At 40.3% G+C, this 22,170-nt stretch overlaps 1 protein-coding gene across 2 annotated transcripts in view; it reads right to left on the reverse strand.

Moving 5' to 3' along the window:
• The window catches only part of RSPO2 (R-spondin 2), a 148,455-nt gene extending 143,491 nt beyond the window's left edge, over positions 1–4,964 (reverse strand). Inside the window, exons 1-2 of one of the 2 annotated variants that reach the window (XM_038555332.1) lie at positions 4,624–4,964; positions 3,711–3,975 (exon numbers count right to left, since the gene is read on the reverse strand). In XM_038555332.1, the coding sequence (XP_038411260.1) occupies positions 3,711–3,804 (94 nt within the window). In that variant the 5' untranslated portion in view covers positions 3,805–3,975; positions 4,624–4,964. Of the gene's footprint in view, positions 1–3,710; positions 4,282–4,623 lie in introns of those variants that run through there. The other variant, XM_038555333.1, reaches the window with a different exon arrangement.
• Positions 4,965–22,170: the final 17,206 nt, after the last annotated feature.

Genomic DNA, 22,170 nt, shown 5'->3' on the forward strand with positions numbered 1-22,170 from the left:
AGGCAGGAAACATTTGTCATATTATGCCCCCTCCCATCCAACCACTAGAAACACCAATTACATATCTGGGCCTTACTATTTTTTTAAGCAGTGTTATCATAGATGTTTTCATAGATCACAGTTAAAATGTAATTGGGCATATAAACAGAATGAAGGAGATAGAAAAGTTAGTCCCTTCATACTAAACTCAAGAAATCCCACAAAACATGATAAAGTTAGGATTGGTCTCCGCCTCTCAGTCCTTCAGCCTGAAATGTGTCTTACAACCATTCCAAAAAAATGAAACAAGTCTACCTAGTTTACCATACAAATAAATCCTAAGTGGTTCCAAGACAGGTACAGGCAGCCAGGGTTAACAGTAGCTAATAATGACCATGCTTTTGAATGAGAGGGTGGATGAGAGGGCCACCGAGTTCCAACTGTCACTGTTTAGACAAAATGTGAGTTGTCAAACAGTTTTTCAAAAAGTTGGCATGTGCCTTTTCTCTACAGGATTTTCCTTAGTGTTTGTGCCTAAGAAAAATTAATGAGGCATAGGCCCTATTAATGGTTATCAAATATATTTTTATTTTAGGATTTTGTTTTCTAATAAAGGGGAAGAAAGAGTGTAGACAGAGTTGTTTATGATGATCTCCCCAATACTAGGTGTGGCCAAAAGTAGGGAAGGCTGATGTTCTCTCAACCTTCTGGTTATATTTTGAAATACAACATACAGTTAAAGGATACATTTGCTCTCTATTCCAAACTGGATGCAATTGATTTTAACTGACTAAATTATCTAATCTCTGCCAAGAATTTTATTTCATTAAGAAAATGATATTATAGAGCATCTGAGATCATAGAGCAGACTAAACATAAAGCCAAAGGAGTTCTGAGAATGCTCCACAGTGAAGGTTTGATTATTTGCAGATGGAATATAGAAGGGAAAAAAAAAAAAAATCAGCTTGCAGGCATCAGCCTAACCAATCCGGGTATCACTGCTGCCTCCACAGTAGCACAAAGCCAAGAAAATAACTGATCTTCTAAGCCACAACACTTTTTTTTTTTTTTAAGGTACTAATCACTTTTCTCCCTAGAAAGTAATATTTAACTGCCACTATCCAAAACAAAAGGAAAAGGGGAAATGTTGGTACCACAATAGGCTCTAGCATGTCAACTGTCACTGCTGACATGATTTGGCTAGTGGTCAAGCATTCACCAAGGAACTAATTTAAATCAATCTCCTTTGGGAAAGGCAATTGTTTGGTATGCGCAACAATTGGTGTAGAATCAATCAGTGGACATGAGATCAATTAAAACCAGCTTAAGTTTGTGAAGAGGGACAATTCACACAACCTGAGTTAGATCTCTATTCATTTCAATACTAGCACAATGCAATCCTTAAGCTTCCTTGCAAAGCAGAAAAGCTACTATCACCCTACGCTGTCTAGCCAGGCCTTCAAGTAGTTCCACTTTTAATTAAAAACACAGTATATCCTTTGTTGGCACAGATAGTGTGGTCACTTTTAAAAACCGTAGTTATTTTAGCCAGAAACTTGGAACTTGGGAAGGGACGTCTGTTAAGAAAAGGGGGAAAATGCAAACTTTGATTAGAATTTGGTGGTGGTTGTTTTCAAACACAACCTTACCAATTTACACATAGTTGAAAGTGGTGGAATTCTATTAAATCGAAATCCGAAAGGTTGGTTTGGCAAAAGGGACTATTGCACACTTTAGAATTGGGTTTCTCAGTGTCAGCACTTGAGGATATGGAGGGTAATTGCTAGGAGATTTTGCCAAAGCAGCTTTGAAATGAATAGGTTTTGTGTCCGATACCTAAGGCGGCCCAGGGCCAACCTGAGAGATGGCCCTGCCGGGAAGAGCGTGCAGTACCGCTTCTGGCCGCAGGAGTGCTGCAGCGCCCCCCATCAAGCGGCACCGCGGGGTCAAGTTCTACCCAAACGCTTAGGTTAGATTCCGCCACGCCCGGCCCGAGGGGACCGGCAGCGGGGAGCAGGAAGACCTCACGAAATGGCTCGGTCCTCTCATAAACAACCACCTGGCAAAGCGTCGTAGGAATTTCTATCTTTGCACAAACTCTAAGCATCTCCGTTTTTTTTTCCCCCAACCAAGAAGCACCTTGTGCTGTCAAGAGGAGATAAATCTTCTCCAAACACTTTTGACCACTGTGTAACCAAAAATTGCCAGATCTGAGTGTAATACCTCAAAAGAAATTACCAAGTGGAGAAAGGAGCAGGTGGGGAGGAGGCCTGGAGGAGGAGATGGAGAAGGACGTTTTCAAGACTCCGATCGATATTTAACTTTCACGGCCTCTGGGAAGAAATTCCTCCCTAGCATTTTTATGCGAAACGATTTCTGAAAATACGCACTTCCCAAATGTCAGACATGAGAAAAAAAGAGAAAGGGGGTAGACTTTTTAAACCTCTGTAGCGTCGATGGGAGAGCAGAGGTTACTGAAGTCGCACACCACCGGGTACCCCGAGCTCCGCCGCCAATCGCCAGCCCCGCGGGTAGGTGACAACAGCTTAACGAGGTCCTAAAAAGCTATGAAAAGTTAGGGAGAGAAGAGCGATCCCCGAAATCCGGGTGCCGGGCCGGGATTCCGTAAGACGAGTTCTAAACATATCATAGGTCGAGTGAAACTTTTATATCCCAGAGGAAAGAAAGGAAAAAAAAGTCAGAATCTGTTCACTTCAAGACAAATTCTAACCGTGCGCAAGTCCAAATTGCTAGAGGAAGACAGTTCCCAGGGGCTGCTGGGCACCTTCCCTGCGCGGCGATGCGCGGACTGCGTGTGTTGGAGCTGGGTTTAAATTCCCCAGAAGACCCTTCCTTCCCCTAAAATGCAGCTGGATTAGCTGCAGCCACAGCAGGACTCAGAAATAGGCGCACAGTAAATCTGCCTGAAAGCTCCTTCTCTGAAATCTTTCTGGAGGCTTCCACTTGCCTTCCCCGCAGCGCACACAAGTGATGGAGATTGAGGGAGCGGTTAAAAAGCCAGAAGTGAACTTCACTGGGAACAGAAAGCGTATGGAGAGAGCAAAGTCAGGCCGGTCCCCGAAACATCACTCTGCACGCCAGCGCTCCCCAGAAAACCTGCGTACAAGTTGCTGATCAGTGCAAAAAAGTTCAATAAGTCATCCCACGCAGTCTTAGGTTCCAGAGACATTACTTTTGCCCCTTCCCTATAAATGCAGGTCCTCCACCTTGACTTGGTACCCCTCCCCAGCTCTCACTCGCTCTCCCCCAGTCCCCCCCCCCACACCCACACCCACACCCACAGTGCTAGGCCGTGTTCAAAGCGATCCGGGGCGCACGTGAGTGGGAAAGGTAGAGATGCGCTACAGGGAAGACGGTTAAGAGGACTGGAAAGACAAAGAAGAACTAGAAGAACTAGAAACGGATGCCGGATAAGAAATGGGAGCGAGAGACAGGGGTTCAGGAGTAGAAGCGCGGCAGCGAACGGGGGGGGGGGGGGTACGGCCCGCACCACTCGGCCCGGAGCGCCCGCGGGGCTCCCCCGGCTCCCCGCACGTCTCGCGCCGGCTCGCAGCGCCTTCCGAGCCCAGAAAAGACCGTGTTCTGCCGAGCTCAGGGCCCAGGGGTGCAGAGCGGCGGCGCGCGGGAGCGGGCAGGAGGGCACCGTGCGCCCTGCGGGGCCTCGGGAGCCCCGGCGCGGCCCCACGCACCTCGCGCGGAGGAGGACTCACCTCGCTTGCTGCGTCTCCATCGGTTGCCTTGGCAGTGGCTGTAATCCATACAGTTCAGGATGATGAGGGCAAAGGAGAAGAGGCGAAACTGCATCTGGGCGGCCGGGCGGGGGAGAGGCGCCTCTCAAAGCCGGGGAACTGGAGAGCTCATCCGAGGAGCCGGCGCCCACCGCGCGGCCAGGGACGACGCAGAGGGCGAGGGGCCACTAGCCCGGGGGGCCGCGGTGGTCAGTTCGGCGCGGTCAGCATCGCTCACCCCGTGAACCTGGGAGACGAGGAGGAGAAACAGCGTGGAGGGAGCCCCGGGGAGGCAGCTGCCTCTACGCGCGTCCCAACTTAAGAAGGGGAGGGAGGGGCGCGAACCCACCGGCGGGCACGAGCCGCGGGGCGGTCTAACCCGAGCGCACAGCTGCCGGCGACGAGGAGGGGAAGGTGCTTTACAATCAATGAATTGGCAACCTCTGCGCAGCTACCGGCTCCCACCCGGGGAAGCAGGCGCGTTGCGCGGCCGGTCCAGGGAAAGGAAAGCGCTCCAAAGGCGTCAAGGGCGCAGGGTTCAAGGAGCCCCCCGAGGTCCAAGGTCCCACGGCGGGTAGCCGAGCGCCGCGGCCGCGGTGGCCGGGCGCGGGTCGCCTACCGTGGCACTTACGGCTCGGGCGGTGCGGCGTGCCTAGGCGCGGCGCTCCATCCCGGGCCGGGGCAGCAGGTCGCCCCGCTAGCACGTGGGCCGGGGAAAAGTTTGCCGAGCGGCCCCGGGAGCGCCCGCAGCCCCCGCGGGTAGGCAGCGCGCCCCCGGCGCCCGGGGCCGGCGGGGCCCGAGCAGGAGCGGCGGGCGGGCGCGTCGGCAGCCTCGGGGATGCTGCGTCCCCGCCGGGGAGTGCGGTCCTCGGGCGACCCGCGCGACCGCACTCACTCTCGAGGTCCCTATGCCACTGTGCGGCCTCCCGGCTCCCACTCCGCAGCCACCCGCAGCGAGGATCTCCCCCTGTCCAAGCTGTGCGAGACGGAGCGGTCCCGCGAAGCCGCAGGGATGTGGCGAGCGCACTTTCCGACGGAGATGCAGCGCGGCGGAGGCTCGGGATGCTTCTATAAGTAGGTGGTGCTGTGGTCCAAGGCATCTGAGTCGGGCTGCCTCGGAGTTCCTGGGTCCTAAAGCCAGAAACTCTCGGGTTTCCCTGAGGTCCTAAAGAGCGCTGACAGCTTCCAGCGAGCCCAACCCCAGCAAGTCCCCTCCGGGCTTTCCTGGAGTGCGCGGCCGAACCCGAGAGTGGCGGAGCCGGGGGCGCCCCGGGTCTGCGCTGGGCGGGGGAGCCCGGCTGACTTCACCCCCCGCCCCCCCCCCCCGCGTCTATTTCGGGCGCTCGGGGAACCGGTTGCAACCCCGGCCCTGACCTTCCCGCGGGAGGATCTGACTGGTGGCCTCTCCTAGACCATCCTTCCCGGGCTCCCCGCCGGGGATCGCTGCTTCAGACGGGCGGAGTTTGAACTTGAGCCGCAGCCCGAAAGACACCACACCTCTGCCACTTTTTAGTTGACGTCTCGGCTTTGTTTTATGGGAAGATCTGTTAGCACGGCTGAAATCAAAGCGAGCCCTCAGTGTAGGGAGTGAAAGGGGCATTTCCGATAGCTTTTGCTTACCCTCGGAAGTGTTATTTCTTGACTTCGTTTCTTCTCCAGGAAAATGGAATAACTTGTGGTCCTCTGCCTGCAGGACTCAAGAAATTGGGACCTTGCTGCTTTAAACAAAAGTTCACTTTCCACTCAACTATTTCTCAGTCATAATCTTCCTCTCTCCACCCTCAGAGACTCCCTGATTTAAACCTCTGGGTGCTCTAGTTTGGGGGACTACTGTTTAACAAAGTGTTACATGGCATACACTTGATGCTACTGGATTTTGTTGTTGTTGTTGTTGCTACTTAATTTCATTGTGTTGAAATCTTCTGTCCTGACCTCATTTCTGTTCAAATGAGTGTAATTACTCCTTAGGCAAAGGTAAGATTTTTTTTTTCTGCTAACCATGGCAGTATATTTGTAGATATGACCATATGCTAGCATTTCATACCCCTGAAATTTCCTTCTCTATGCTTTCAGTGTCAAAGATTTTCAGAAATTTAGAAACTTGAGATAATCATGTTGAAACAATAAGACTATTGGGATAGTCATGTTTATTAACTGTTCCATTATTGTCCATCCATAACTATTTTTACAGACATCACTATTACGTAACGATATTTATGTGCTAAGAATTTCAATGTTGTTTCCTTTATGCATGCCTGAGAACATCCAAGATAAATCTGAGTTGAGGTCACTGGTCCCATTTCCTAGATAAGAAAAATCAGCCCCTGAGACTGGCCCACAGGGCACAAAAAGAGTTGACAAAACACATTGCAGGAATAGTAGATCTGTTTCTCAGCTTTCAGAGTCTTTGATTTTTATCACAGAATTGGAAGCAATTGGAAACATTTCAGCGTAGGGAATGGCCTAGCATTTAGCATGATGGCTCAATATTCCAGTAGATATTCCTCCCTCATCATAAATACCACTCATATGAGGCACACACCAAATTTATTGTACTTCTAAAGAAGTTAAAAGCCTAGGAGAATAAAGACTTCTCTAATAAAGCTGTCTTTCTGTACAACTTTGAGGCCCCTTCAAGATCAGTGGTTATCAGTGTCTTTTAGAATATTTATTAATTTTTTTCTTTTAAAATATTTAAGGGCAAAATGAGCACAAGACTAAGTAGATATAACTGTACCACTAACCACCTAAGGTCACTTTTGGCAGTTTTCTGCATCTTAGTTTCCTTGGCAGTATTCTCAGGAAATTAGAACAAAATCTCTTCCATCTCTGCCATGTTCTGGTTGGCAATCAATTTTCTATTTCTATCAAGAAGTTTTTGATTCTATGAGGTCTAACCCAGGTGAAGACAAACTCATCATTGATAGATTTTCAGTGTAGAAAGATGCCATTCATTAGTTAAATTACAGGCCACTTTCAACCTTCTGCCTTTGAAGATTACTTTCCATAATTTCAATCGTTTAGGTTGCACAGTTGGAATTTTTTAAAGCCCGAGATCCTTTTCAGTTTAGTGAACAACTAGATCAATTTCATTTAAAAAAACAAAAAGAATTTTAACAGCACCATTTCTGCTGAAGTTTGGTTGTTGCTCTTAAGAAAGAATAGGCTCTGGGAGAAGAGCCTTAATTCCTTTGTTCTTATGCTCGCTCCTGGTCTGTCTCTGCTTTTTAGAGGATACCACTGAACCTCCAAAATCTGTCACACTTAGTTCTTGGGGTACGTAGAGGCCCACATACTTCATCTCTTAGAGGCTACTTTGTTGATAATGCAGACTTTTTTTTTTTTTTTTTTTTTTTTTTTGCTATTCACTGAATATTTTTCCTGATTTCAAGAACCCAGGAATGTTCTTGCTACTAAAAAATACAACCCTAGCAGATCCTAAACTATCATTAACTTTAATCCCATATTTCTGCTTCCTTTCATTTCTAAACTCTGAATGTGTTGTTGTTGAGCCTCACAGCTCACAGTTTCTCCATCTTGGAGACTCAGTGGACTTTTTCATCAAACTGAGTTTAAATGGTGGTTTCATTAAACCAGCTTTATAAATAGATATGTGCCTGGTGTCTGTTTACAGAGAAACATACTGGTGAGATTGACTTCATACCACTCACTGGCGATAGAGAAGGTCAAGTAAGGGCAGAGTTAGGGAATGATGTTATAGATGGAAGGCAACTTGTGCACTTTACTTTCCCAGCTTGTAGCTCATTGATACAGCTAAAATTCAATCCTTAAAAAAGAAGATATAAGGAAAAGGCTCTCTGCCAGCCACCCAATTCTCCTCCTCAGAGACAACCAGTTATTTGGGTATAACCTTCCAGGTTTTAAGTATACCTCCAGAGATATGTTGTGCTTATCAAGAAAATGTGAATGTGTGTGTGTGTGTGTGTGTGTGTGTGTAGATACTATATATAGTCTTGCCCCTATCTTTTATGCAACTAGTGGAAAACAGTATTCGTTAATCTGCACCTTGATTTTTTTTTCATGTATCTTAAAGTTCATTTGGTATCAGCTCTTAAAAAACTTTCCTTTATATACAATCACATATAATTTCATTGTATGGTTGTATGTAGCCAGCTCCCTACCAAAAGCCATTTAAGTTGTCTTCATCTTTTTCTGTTACAAGCAACTCTTCAGTTAACCTTTTCATGGTTCATTTTACCTTTGCATTATAGATTCCTAAAAGTAGAAAAGTTGGATCAAATAGTTGGATATGTGTGTGTGCATTCTTAAAGTTACCTCCCGCAGAGGTTCTATCAAATCACAGTGTATAAAAGTGACCATCTCTTTATATACTGGCCAACATGTTTGCATCTTTGATACTCCTAGGCAAACAGTGATACCTCAGTAGTTTTAATTTTTATTTCTTTTAAATAAAATTATGTGTTTTTAATATGCTTAAGCGATTCCGATTTCCTTTCCCACGAATTCTCCAAAATTATCTATGTTCTTTTTTTTCTCTATTCTTGGTCATTTATTTTTGCTTTGTAGAATATATATATATATAAATAAATATATATATAATATGTATATCTGTATATATGCACATATATACACACACATAATCTTGTGATTTTCTTACAAATATTTTCTCAAGTTTATGATTCTTCTCTTTCTTTTTAATGTATATAATGACCATGCTGCAAACTTTAAAATATTTTTGTGCAGTTAAATTTGTCAGTGTTCTCTTGTATAGACTTCTGTTTGTGTCCTACTTGTAAAAACTCTTCCCCCTGCCATTTTAAAATTTTCATTTGAAAGTTTTCTAATACATTCTTTGATGTTAAAAAACCATATTAGTGATTTTATGACTGTGTGATGTGGCTACATTATAATAGATTTAAAATTTTCTGAATCTTTCATATTTGTATTCACAGATTTGGCAGACTTTGGCTCCAACTCTCATTTTCATTAGCTAATTTATTTAGAGTTCTCTTGTCTTTTACGCTATCAGATATTCATATTCTCAGATTTAAAGTTTCCCGCATTTTGTTACTTGTTGAAATTTGTTAATGTTGTCTTGCCCGTCTAGAATTTATCCATTAATTACATCAAAACAAACTATGGCATTTTGGCCATTGCATCAATATTGATAGTATCTTTTTTCCTGTTAAATGTAAGCTGAATATTTATTTTACTGGTTGTATGTCAGAGCCTATGTTCATTTATTATATTGTGTATGAAATAATTAAATTAATTAATATGAAAGATCCTCAGCAGGGTCACTGACCAGTCCTTATCCAAGCTAATTTGTTGTTTTTAAAAGCTGCACCATAATCACTTATTTAACATTTGAAAAATGTGTAAATATTTGACTTCTCCAAATGTTAATACTATGTTCTGCCACTTGAGAACTCTTCTGTAGACTGATGTGATAAGGCTGATTTCTCATTTTGCTCTCCATCTTCATGGAAGGGATCCAGGAGGCTCTCTCTTCAAAGGAAATCCAGTTCAGACCAGCTCATAAGAGAAAACTCAAGATCTGACTGAAGTTTTACAATTATTTCCTTTATTTAATCTGTGTGCTCTGAACTCTTTTGAACTAAAGTAATATGTGTCATGTCCATTCTTTTCTGGGTGAATGTGGTTGCTGGAAGGAAGTGTTACTACACTTGGTTAATGACAAGAGCCACAAAATGATTCCCAGCTATTTTAAGACTTAGACTCAGTTTCATAAATATGAATATTTTGTTTGACACTCAATTAGCCAGGCTAATTGGGATAAACAACAGGACAGGTAATCTCTGACAGCAGGAAATACCCTTCCCAGAACTCTCTTCAGAGCAAGTATCTAAAATAGATATACTTCTCCTAAGCAAGTGGTTTGTCTTTAGCTTACAGTTATAATGAATTGCATTACTGTTCAAGAGCAAATTTGTGGCTTACCATCAGCAAGGACGAAAGAGAGGCAGGCATTTATGTACTAGTCTCATTTCTTGCTCCGTTTTATGTTTCTAGTTCTCTTTGCCCTTTGCTGTGTTTTTCTCACAATGTACTTACTTTGCAGTATTAAATGTATCTTTATAAACCACTTTAACTTTGAATTAGTATAGAAAAATTTAAAATAACAATATACACGTTAGATATATGATAATACAGAAATATATACACAGGTCAGAAAACCAATGGGGGCAGGGACAGGGTGGGGGTCTTCTAGTTGCTGAGTATGTCTGCTCTAACTTTGCATTCCAGAACAGGAAATATCTATGGTGTGAATTTGGGGACCCACTAGGCCCATTGGGAGATGGACCCAAGCCAAAATGCCGTTAATCATCCAGTCTTCATAAGCCCCTTCTCCTAACATTTTATTTTATTTAAATTCAATTAATCAACATATAGTGTATCATTATCTCTTGACATTTGAGGTGTTAATAATTTAATACTAGTGCCCCAAAATCTGGTTACTTCCATCTACCCAAAACACAGTCATCTGAGTAAATGGCCCCAGGTCCTATTGGGGATGGCCAGGAGAAAGACTCACAGTGAGGATCCTTGCTCAAGAGACCTGACCTTCTCTACATTCAAGGAGCTCTGGGGCTGTGAATTGGCTCAAGTATGGATTGGTTAAGGGCCTGTGACTCTGTATTGTGGTGACTCCATTTCTGTTAACCAAACCTGAAGGTTTTCTGTTATATAAATCAAATGAGACTTTACTAGGCTGCATATCTATTTCAGTCCTAGGGAAAGAGTAAGTTACAAATGCCAACTACAATCATATGACTAGTTGCAGAAACAGAAAATAAGCATTTCTTTCTTCATTGGATAGGAATATCAAAGATTAGTGTTTTGTCATCTCTTATTCCTCTGCTATCTAACATAAGATGTATAGATTATTAACCTTATTTCACAGTATTACACCATGAAATATGAAATAGTGTGATTCAGCTAAAAGAATGAATATCACCCCAAGATGAATAAAAGAACATGTGAGACTTTGTATATCCTCTTTTGGGAAGATCAATATGTTTCTGTGTAGATAGGTGTGCCATGTTCTGTGGAAGTATAAATTTGCTTTTATCTTTCTCTGGGAGTTTAAATGTGGTCAATTGAGGTGTGTATTGATACCAGATTATCAAGAGGATGGACTGTTGCAGTTTTTACTTCCACCTGGGTAAAGTTGGAACCATATTTCCCAAATCCCCTGCCATGTAATGATGTTGAGTTAGAGCTGGCTAAAAGAGGAATCTACACAAGATTTGGAGGACAGAAATAAAACAGTCGGCCAAGACTTTCTGAAGGTCTTTCTGTAGTAGGATGTGATAATGGATAGAAGTTGAGGTACATAGTAAGTACCAGCTTGAAACCCACTTTTCTACATAGAGCCCACCCAGAGATCCCAGACCCACAACTAGACAATTAGCTGTAGAGACAATAGATTTCCAGAGACTTCTCCACAAATTCCCCCTTTACCGTAGCACTATGATGGTTGGGCATGCTTGGCTTGTCACGCACATTAGTAACTCCTCTGGTCCTCTAATTCCCCTTCCAGACCTTTATTTTCTCAGTTTCTCTCACAATTCTGTGAGATCTAATTCCTATAATAACTCCAGCTATACCACCCAGTGAATCTGCTCTCCTGACTAAACCATGGCTGACATAAAGATTATCTATTGATTTTCTATGTTTAAAAAAAAGAGAGAGAGAACTTAACCCCTTTTCCTCCCGCTTCTTCCCTACACACCATCCCCCCATCTTTCAGTTATAGTCAAATCAACATATATTTTTTAAGATTTTATTTATTTATTCATGAGAGACACACAGAGAGAGGCAGAGACACAGGCAGAGGGAGAAGCAGGTTCCTCACTAGGAGTTGGATGCAGGATTCAATCCCGGGATCCTAGGATCATGCCCTGAGCCTAAGGCAGACGCTCAACTGCTGAGCCACCCTGGGGTCCCCCAGTCAGATCAATAGTGAGTCGTCATGTTTTATTCAGAGCCATGTCATGCAGTAAATTATAACTACTGTTACTTTCCCTTGCAACTTTTTGTTTTCTCTTCTGCAGAGTTTTCTGTGACTTACCAGAAATTCAATGCAAACATTCTTCTGGTGTTCTTACCCACCTCCTAATATGTTTATTGATACCAAGTAGACCATCAGTTTCAACTTCTTAAAGTTCCTCTTGAAGGCTCTGGAATGCTTCATCTGAGCCGGTTACCCTTTGGCCCTGATACATAGTTGTCATTCTGGGATGTCCTTTCACTATCTTCCTAGGAATTCCCTTTCCCTCTCACCTCTGGTGGATTTTGTTTCCTGTGTCCCACATCTTCCTCATTCCTAGTTAATCCTTCACTGTGGTGAAGGACATTCTCCAAGAAACCAAGAGTTTCTTGAAAACTTTTGTATAGGAATAAATTTTTTGAGATTTTGTGTATCTAAAAATGTCCCTATTCTACCCTCACAACTGGTTACTTAGCTGAATATAAAATTTTAGATTGAGATTATTTTTCTTTGATAGCTTGGAGACATTACCCGGCTATATTTTACCCTCCAATATCACTGTGAGAAGGCCAAAGTCATTCTAATCACGGATTCTTTTTTATGTTGCTGTCTGTTGCCCCTTCCCAGAAGCTCAGAGATCTAAAATTTCACTGTCAGTACTTTGCTGTGGATCTTTTTTCATTATTCTTGCTGGAGGTTCGATGGCCCTATAAACCTGCAAATTCATGTCCTTCAACTGATCTCTGGTTATTTTGTGGATTATCTCTCTCCCCCCTATACACATTTTCTCTCCCCTCCTTCCACTTTTTTTTTTTTTGAATACCCGTTTTCCAAATATTGAACATTTGAGCAGTCTTTTAAATTTTCCTATATTTCCTCTCCTATTTTTCATCTCTGTCTTTTTTACTTTACTTTCTGGAATATGGCCTCAACTTTATCCTTCAAGTCATACAAAGAATTTTCCCGGGATGCCTGGGTGGCTCGGCAGTTGAGCACCTGTATTCAGCCCAGGGCATGGTCCTGGAGTCCCTGATTAGTCCCACATCGGGTTCCCTGCAGGGAGCCAGCTCTGTGTATGTCTCTGCCTCTCTCTCTCTCTCTCTCTCTCTCAGCCAGCTCTGTGTATGTCTCTGCCTCTCTCTCTCTCTCTCTCTCTCTCTGTCTCTCTGTCTCTCATGAATAAATAAATTAAATTAAAAAAATAGTTTTCTCTTATCCTTCTCATTATTTTAATTACAAGAGCTCTCTATCTTTTTAAAATATTCCTTTTGGTGCCCAGTCTTGTTTATTACAGTTGCTTTACTCTGTGTTTATTTTGCTCCTTACCTTCCATCTTTAAGGATTTTCTTGACATTTCATCATTCTTTCCTATTTCCTTACATTTTAAAATGAGACATTGAAAAGCCAATTTAAAAGAAAACAATCATTTGGGTGATGCTTGTCACCTTGAGATTTACCATATAGGAAAAGTGGACCATAAGTAAACTGACTGAGACATTTCATGAGAGAAATCAAAATATAATTTATTTAATTATTCTCAATATAGTTGGTCGGACTTCCTAAAGGTAAATATTCCTAATATTCTGCTAAGAGGGACAGCTGAGGGGTAGGCAATTGTCATCTTTACTACTCCTTTCTTTGACAATTTTTCCTTCTTTTAGGTAAAATATTTTACCTTAGATTTAGTAAGGTTTCAGAAGAGTGCAAAATTAAAGGCAAAAAAGTGTTCTACCATTATTTGTCTCCATATTTTTTTTATTCATTCAACAAATAATTATTGAAGCCCTATATATTGACACCATTATGGGTGCTGATGATACAGTGCTGAGAGAGGAAGACAAGATCACTACCCTTATGGAGCTTATATTATATCGTATATATATTATATAGATATTACTGGGAAGGGTTAAACAATAAAAAGTAAATAAATAAACAAGAGATTGTCTTTGTTTCCCAAAGAGTTTACTTGCTTTTTGTAGTTTTTATTTTGACACAATTTCAAAAAACTACAAATACCCTTCTCCAAGTATCACCAATTATTTAAATTTCACTGTATTTGTTTGTTTGTTTTTTTGAGTTCAATTTGCCAACATATAGCATAACATCCAGTGCTCATCTTGCCAAGTGTATTTGTTTTATCATTCACTCTATCTCTACACCTATATGTATTTTTTGAAACCAGTGATGAGGAAGTTTTAAATATGGTCTGTTACTTCCTAAATACTCCAGTGTATATTCCTGAGAGCAAGAACATCCATTTATATAGTCTTAATGTTATCAAAATTTGGAAAATTAACATTAATATAATATCATTATCTCACTCAGAGCCTCTATGCAAATGCTCTCAGTTGTCTAATATGTCCTTTACAGCTACTTGTTCCCCAGGTCAGAAGAGAATCCAGGATCACATACTACATTTTACTGTCATGCTGCATTATCCTCTTTAGCCTGAAACTGTTTCTTAGTCTTTCTTTGTCATCCATGGCCTAGATGTTTTTGAAGAACACAGTCAATTTTTCTTGAATGTCCTTTAGTTTCGATTTGTCTGATATTTCCTCATAATTAGATTCAGCTTATGCCTTTTATAGGGGGAATACTATGAAATTAATGCCATGATGTTATCAGGGCATCATATCAAGAGGAACACGATACTTGACCTGTCCCATTATCCATTACTTGGTTAAGATATTGTCTGTCAGATCTTAAATGGTAAAGTCACTATTTTTCCTTTTGACATTAACAATTAATTTATGAAAAACACTTTGGGACTATATAACTATTTTCTCTCTCATCAAACATTCACTCACTATTTTTCCCATTCCTTAATAATTCTTATTCAAATCAATTATTACTCTGACAGTTGCCAAATGGTGACTTTCTAAATATGTTATTTCTTCTACATTTATTAGTTGCCTATCATAAGAGAGAGCTTTCTCTTCTTCCTTATCAATTGATTAATATCTGTATAGACCCATCCATGGATTTTTATTTTGTCCAATGAATTATATTGTATTACCATATCTATTTTGATTCTCAATTTCTCCCAGATTTGGTCTTTGGGAGAATCTTAAGCTGGGTTCTGTGTTCTTTTCACATGTTCCAACATTCTTTAAGTATTTTTTTCAATTTTAGGAACAACCATAACTTCCAGACTTATCTTGTGTTTTCCCAGTTCCAGTCCTGCAAAGAACATTTTCTCCAAAAAGGACTGGTTCTATTTAGTGGAGAATTATATTTGGAAACTGAGATCTGAGTGCTGGGTTTATACAATGCAAGTAGTATCATAGCATCTAGTTTTTCTCAGCATCAGAGTTAAAATCATGAGTGAGTTCTTTATATACACTCCCATTCCAATCCAAACACAGAGTTTATTCTAGCCTTCCCCCTTTCCTTGTTTGTAACTTCCTCTGCAACAGTGACAAATGTAAATTGGAAATAAATATAAAAGTAATTACTGCTGTTGTGTATCAAGAAAAACTTTACAGAGATGACATATAATCTTGGTTTCGAAGGCTGAATAGGATATTATCAGGGAAGCAAGAAAGGGCATTAAAGTCAAAAGTGATAGAAAACAGAGATTTAAAGGGAAATAGTAGCCTAATAAACCAGTGTACTAATGGGATAGGGTATGGAGAGAGGGATGGAAGATAAAGGTTTAAATTGGCAAAGTGAACTGCAGACATGTTGCAGGTGAATGGATTTCCATGGTAACACCAAGGAATTTTATCTTCAGTATGAATTAAAGATTTTTTTTTTTAAGTAGAAGGTGTAACATATTTGATTCTACCTTAGGAAGATAATTATTTCAGCAATACTTAAAATGCCCTGGAGGGAAACCAGTTCAGAGGTTAATTATTATATACATATTTTGTCATATATGGTATATGATTATACTATGTATGATATATTTATACACACACAATAGACTTTCATGGTAGTTGTGTTCTATAAAGTTGCCATGAACACTAAACCAACTATGTAGAGGAAGAGAATCAATGAACAATCCAAGAAGAAAATTTGGGGTTGGGAAAGGGAATCAAATCTAAGGGGATTACAAGAATAATAACAAGGCTAGTAAATGTTCCCTGAAGAGGACAGGAAGTAAAGGAACTATGCAGCCAAACATGTACGTAATACAATTCTAAATAGGCAACATTATTTGACTATTTGGTACTCCTTGCTTGTATCACCTTATAATTCTTATCATGCTTTCAGATGGTAGAAGTAATTCAAAATTGGAAAAATAGATATTCCAGAGTCCAAAATAGACCAAGATGACAGTACTTTGGAGAAATAAGAAGCACCTTATACCATCAATTTCAAGACAGAGAAATAAAGATGTTCATCAAAAATCATGAGAAGTTGATCCATTACATCACATTAAAAAATGTAGGTTTGGTAACCCCAGTCTCTCCACAGGCAGAGTACAATGAAAGAATGGGACAGAAAACTGGGAGAGCACACAACAGAAAGAAAGGATCAGGAATGATGAAGCACAGAGCAGGGTTTTCAGAGAGAAGATTTCCAATTCCCAGGAATGGCTGGCTACATTATTTGAACCAACTCTTCTGCTGAAAACAACTTTTAAAATGCTGAATATAATAAATATCTTTCCAACAGCCACAAAGAGCTAACAAGATAGTAAGGAATAACAGGCCAAAGAACCCAGGATGTTAAGTGAGCACAGAAACCACTTTCATCCTGAGGCTATTTACCCAACATAAAAATGCAAATTTCCATTTTCTCTGGAAAGGGAGGGTTTCTTGTAGAAAGAGAAAGAGAAATTTAAATCAAGGATAGATACTAATTGGGGAATTAAATAGAAGACCCTCCTCACAATAACCTGGTATCCCCTGCTATATACTTAAGAGTCAGAGTGGTTCAGCAGTAAACTAGCCCTCACCACATCTAGGATCCAAGATTTACCTCACCTGGGTGGAGACACTCAAGCATTGAATTTGAATTAAGATGATCCTGGACTGATAGTCCCCCACAGGCGCTGACAGAAGCAAATTCAAAACTTGCCCTGGAATAAAGTACCCTCATCCTGAATTCACATTATTCCAACCAATGATTTTTCAAATACAATAACCAGCACAAAATAAAAGAGAAGGAGACACACACACAAAAGAGTCACTGTGGACAAGAAACAACAGACAACATAAAGAGATCCACAAAGATTGTTATAATCAGACAAGTTATAAAACTATGCTTTAATGTGTTAAATGACAAAAACAAGCTTGACAATATCTGCAGGGAGTAGAATTGACAGAGAGTGAGATAGGAAAAAAAGGCTAAGAACAGTAAAATTGGGGGGAGAAATAGATTCTTGATGACATTCTTTTTTTTTTTTTTTTTCTTTTTTTAGAGACAGAGAACACCTGTGGGTAGGGGCACCCAGAGAGGAAAGAGAGAGACTTTTTAAGCATGGCACCCTGCTCAGGGTTCAATACCACAATCCTGAGATTATGACCTGAGCTGAAATCAAGAGTCAGCCACTTTACCAACTGCCACCCAGGGGCCCCTAGAGGACATCTCTTAAATACCTAGACTCTATGCCTATAGGCCTGATGCTTTTCCATTTTATAAGGCAGAACATTCCCTTTTTCTGCTCAAGCCAGTTTGAACTGGGTTTCTGTAACTTGCAAACAAAAGAGTCCTGGTTTATAAGAACTAGATTCAGAGCCCTGGTCTAGTCACCAAGAATAAAATATCTGAAAGAGAAAGAATCAGTTAATGAAGAGGAATGGAAATTTTTTAAAGGGGAAATGATTTAAAAATTCAGATAATGAGAATGATCTATTTGTCAACCCCTCCTAAAAATAATCTCCTCCTACTGAATTTCTATAACACTATAATTATCCTTTTCTGGCACTTAAAAGGTTTTACCTTATATTGCAGCTAACTTTGTATATCTTTAATCTCTCTTGTAAATCTGCATACACTGGGGAAAAAATAGTCATAGGATTTCAGAATTATAAAGTACCTTGGACAGACTTAGTAGAATTTTCGTATTTCATAAATTGAGGTAGGGACCATGTCTGTTTTATCTTGGTATTCTAGATGTATTTAGGAATAATACTGATTGACTGAAGGAATGAGTTAATGAGATTAAAAGAGAAAAGGGAATAGGAGAGAGGAGAAATTAAGAAAAAATGAGAGATACAATAAATAAAATGTACATATTTTGGGAAGGGGAGAAGAGAAGTTGGAAGAAAAAGAGTAAGAGAAGGCAGAAGAAATTAGGAATACTGAGCAAGTCTCCAGTTGTGAGCCATATTATAATGCTTTTCTTCTAGAACTTTCTAGAACTTTGACCCTTCTAAATTTTCTCTGCTGATGCAAATAATACAATTTATTTTTTTAATATCCTGAGGGCACATCAAACCAGAGGAGGAAGGAACACTGGATGTATCCTTCAGGGCTGGGAGAGTCCTGATGTAAATCATGGAAGTAGGGGTGGGTTCTGGAAATGGGTGGGTTCTGGCAAGTTGGTAATGTAATGGCTAGATTGGAACGGCTTTATAGAACTTCATGATTATCCTGGTAGACTGTAGTGTGATTTTCAATTATTTGTTTTCTCTTTCCTTTAGGGTAATTATCCATCTTCCCCATTGCCATGGAAACTACAATGACTTCTTGTGGGAATATACCTCTCTGCCCCATTGATACCAGTCTTAGCCATGTGATTGGTTTTAATCCACAGCATGTGTGACTCATGCCATATCCAAGCAGAAGCTTTAAGAGCCATGGTGAGTATCTCTTGCTTTAGGTATGAAAATGACATGTTTTCAATAAAAACTGCTCCTTTATCCAAGATCCTATAATAAGAGGATCACATGCAGCAGAGCCACAGCCTGATCCTCAGACACCTTTGTTATTCTGCTATTGAGATTGAAGAATCATTTGTTACCAAAGCAGAGCTGACTTATACATCAGTAAATTGCCTTTGATGCACAAACAGCAATATTTTCTAAAATAAATTCCTGAGTTACTTTATTTCCAGGACTACACACTCTGACACAAAACTCGTTCAGAAAAAAAAAAAATGCCATGTTTGAAATATAATTTTGTCTATGCTTATAAACCTTTTTAATTTCTCAGTATCCATATGTTCATGAAAGAGAACTATAAAAATTGATCTGTAATCTGTATATTCACAGATCCACAATGTCTGAGAGTGTAATAAAAGAAAATCACCATACATCCTCCCAGCAACGACTTAGATTGCTTTGTTCTCATGCAGGAAAAATGGACTTTACTTTTAAATGTTAAAAAAAAAATTATAAGGCGGTCTGTGTGTATAGGGAAGACCACCCCTTTCTTCACCACTACCACCATAAAAATATTTACAGACTATAAATATCTTGGTTTCAGGACCCAACTGGTCATCTGATAGTTCAGTAATGGTCTTGGTGCAGAAAGAAAAATATGTTTCTTGGTTTTAGAGGAAGGAAAAGGAAAACAACTCCAATAGTTGCATTTTTTAATTCCAATCTGCAAAGGAAATGTTTTCTTTCATGAAAAACCAGTGAAGCAAGACTTGCCTGAATTTTTATATAAATCTTAAAAAAAAAAAAAGCAATGTACCATAGGTTAATACCACTTCAGAAAAGACGGGTTTTTCATTTAAAAGCTGATAATGAGCAAGCATGCTACCAGAAATATAGTATGTACATGAGCACTTACAGATTTAGCCAATCTGCTATATAGTCTTCCTCCTGAAAAAATTGAAATTCCTTTTCCTCTAAATCTAACAAAGAATAAATTTCATTTTCCTCCTTTCAAATTATAGAAAAGGAACGTAAAAATTGGAGAAAAGATAAAGGGATGGCTTTTATAAGTCATTGGAATTTTAGTTTCAGAAACATTTTGCTATTTTTTTTCCAAAAGGCTAGATACACAGAAAAATAATAAGAAAAATATGCTGTTCACTGCATCCTGAATCCTCATCTTTCAAACTGGACCTGTTTGCGAGTGTCAGTTAGTGCCTGCCAACTGTAGAAGCTGTATTCCTGCTGGAAAGTCCTAGCACGAGAATATCGTATTTCTTCTGGAGCGTACCCATTGCAATTTGCTAATATTCTTAAGGTGAGAGGTCCAATTCAGTTTGCCAACTGCACCCACCAAGTTGGTTTTGGAAGACGTTGACTGTTGGGTGTTCAGGAAGAGATTTTTTAGATTCCCCAATGTTTTCTATTTGTTTGTTTTCTTAAAAAAATACTCATCCATCAAATGAGTGGGTTAGATTTCCTTTCCTGTTTGGGAAAGAATCTGTTCTTTCCCCCTTTTCAGTGGCAATTCATTATTTTTACAAGATTAATCACTGGCCATAAATCTCATGTGTCTAAGATACTTGGCCTGCTCTTTGCTGTATCACAGTAAAATATTAGTAAATCTAATATAACAGATTGTGTCATCCAATGTATGTGTTTTTGAAAGTGGAAGCCAAATGTAAGTAAATTGAATTGGCTGACTTCTAAGAACCAGAGAGCTGTATGAGGTAGTTTGGACTGAGTACAATCTCAGCCTATCTCCGTTCTGCTCTCCCCCCTTCAGAAACAGGTATTTTCATTGCAAGCCCCTAATTGCTAGAAGAGTGGTCTTTGTTGACCACAAAGGATCATTATGCAGCCTAATGAACTGGAATTTGGAATCTTCCATTGCTTTTCCCTCCATCTCTCATTGCACAAACTCTTGTATCAGCTTTGCCCCCTAATGCACCTGCTCTGCAGGTGTGCATTCTCTCCAATCCAAGCACATCAGCCCCCCATCAGGTCCAATCAGATTTCTCACAATATTTTTGGAAGAAGAGGAGGTATCCCCTTCTTCCTTGTGTATCCCTTTTAACCCAGGCCATCATCTGCTGCAGAGGTCACAAACTCAAGCCTCTATTCAAGATCAAGTAGGGAACATATATGAGTAAAATGAGTAGGTGGGGACTGCGGAGAATTATAAATTATACATGTCCCATTCAGAGAGGGCAGTCACTACTGAGTTCTGGCTACAATTTTTCATGTAAACATTTGGTCTTCTCAGGCCAAATATTTTTCTTTTTTTAAGAATAATGGTGTATCAGTCAAGATTCAATCAAAAAAACTATACAAATCAAATTTTATGACATATCCCAATTTCCATAGGTAGCTACCTTAAAGTTTTAAATATATACATGCATATGCACATTGTTTACCAAATAAAGACTGTGTGTCTCTACTTTGTGATAGTGAGTGATATTTCTTCCCACATGTAAATGGACAGAAGTGGCCTCTTAAAAAAATTTGCTGAAGTTACAGTCTCAACTTTTCAGTATTGCAGGACACATTCAGTTCAGTAACCTCAGGCTACTTTGCTTTGTGACTATTCGTTTATTTTCTTATTCATCTATCAGATATTTATGGAGTGCCTCTGCTAGGGGAGGGTATATGGAGAGAAATAGGACATGGTATCTGCCTTCAAGGTACCTATGAACTACCCAGGGAGTCTGGCATAGAAACTAAGTTAATATGGGTGTAGGTATTTGTTGAATGCAGAGACAAACCATCATTGGGTTGTTTTCAAAATCAGTTCTCAAAACTGCAGTGCTGCCCAATCTTCCATTAATTTCCCATACCCACCTCGTCCAGCCCACCCACTCTTCATATCACATATGCTAATTACTGTGCATGCTGAAGGAGTTGGGTGTGTCTGCTGGTTGCGTCACATTCACTAAACTCCATGACTCTACCAAATTGTGCATATCAGGAAGTCAGTTATACAGGCCACCTTCTCAAACATGTGACATCTATGAATGGGCAAACACAAAACAGAGAGAAATAGTGTTTCTTATTGCTCTCACTTTTCTCATCCTGATTTCTCCCTTACCCTTTATACCCCTATTCCTCTTACCCTAGTATTCACTGCTCATCTACAGGGAGAACACAGCAAAATGCCTGGCATGACTTCTAGCTATTAGAAAATAATGGAATGAAAGTCAGTCTCTCTCTAAAAAAAAAGCAACATGTGTGTAATGCCCTTTGAGATGTCCCCGCCTTAAACCCTAAGGTGTAAATAGGTATTCAAATACACCAGGACTGAGGAATGACATTAAAATAGAAGGGTTTTCAGGTTTCTTGGAATTATTCTCTCTCTCTGCACTTTAAAGCTGAGTTTTGAGTCTCTATGTAGATGAAAATCAACAAGTCAAGAGTTTTTACTATCATCTGGAATAAATTATAAGCTATAGTTAAAGAATAGCCAATGTTCATTGAGTACCTTTTCTGTTTCAGGTACCATGTTAGAGGATGTATGCTACCTAACTTAAATATTTAATTCTTACAATTTATAGGTAGTGTTACCACATGTCCAGATGAGAAAACAGAGTAGGAGAAATTGAGTGACCCATGCAAAAATCACACACTAGTCAGTGGCAAAGACCCTGGGCCCTGGGTCTTCCCCATCAAACCACAC

Source organism: Canis lupus, chromosome 13, assembly GCF_011100685.1.
Source record: "Canis lupus familiaris isolate Mischka breed German Shepherd chromosome 13, alternate assembly UU_Cfam_GSD_1.0, whole genome shotgun sequence".
Taxonomy (NCBI): domain Eukaryota; kingdom Metazoa; phylum Chordata; class Mammalia; order Carnivora; family Canidae; genus Canis; species Canis lupus.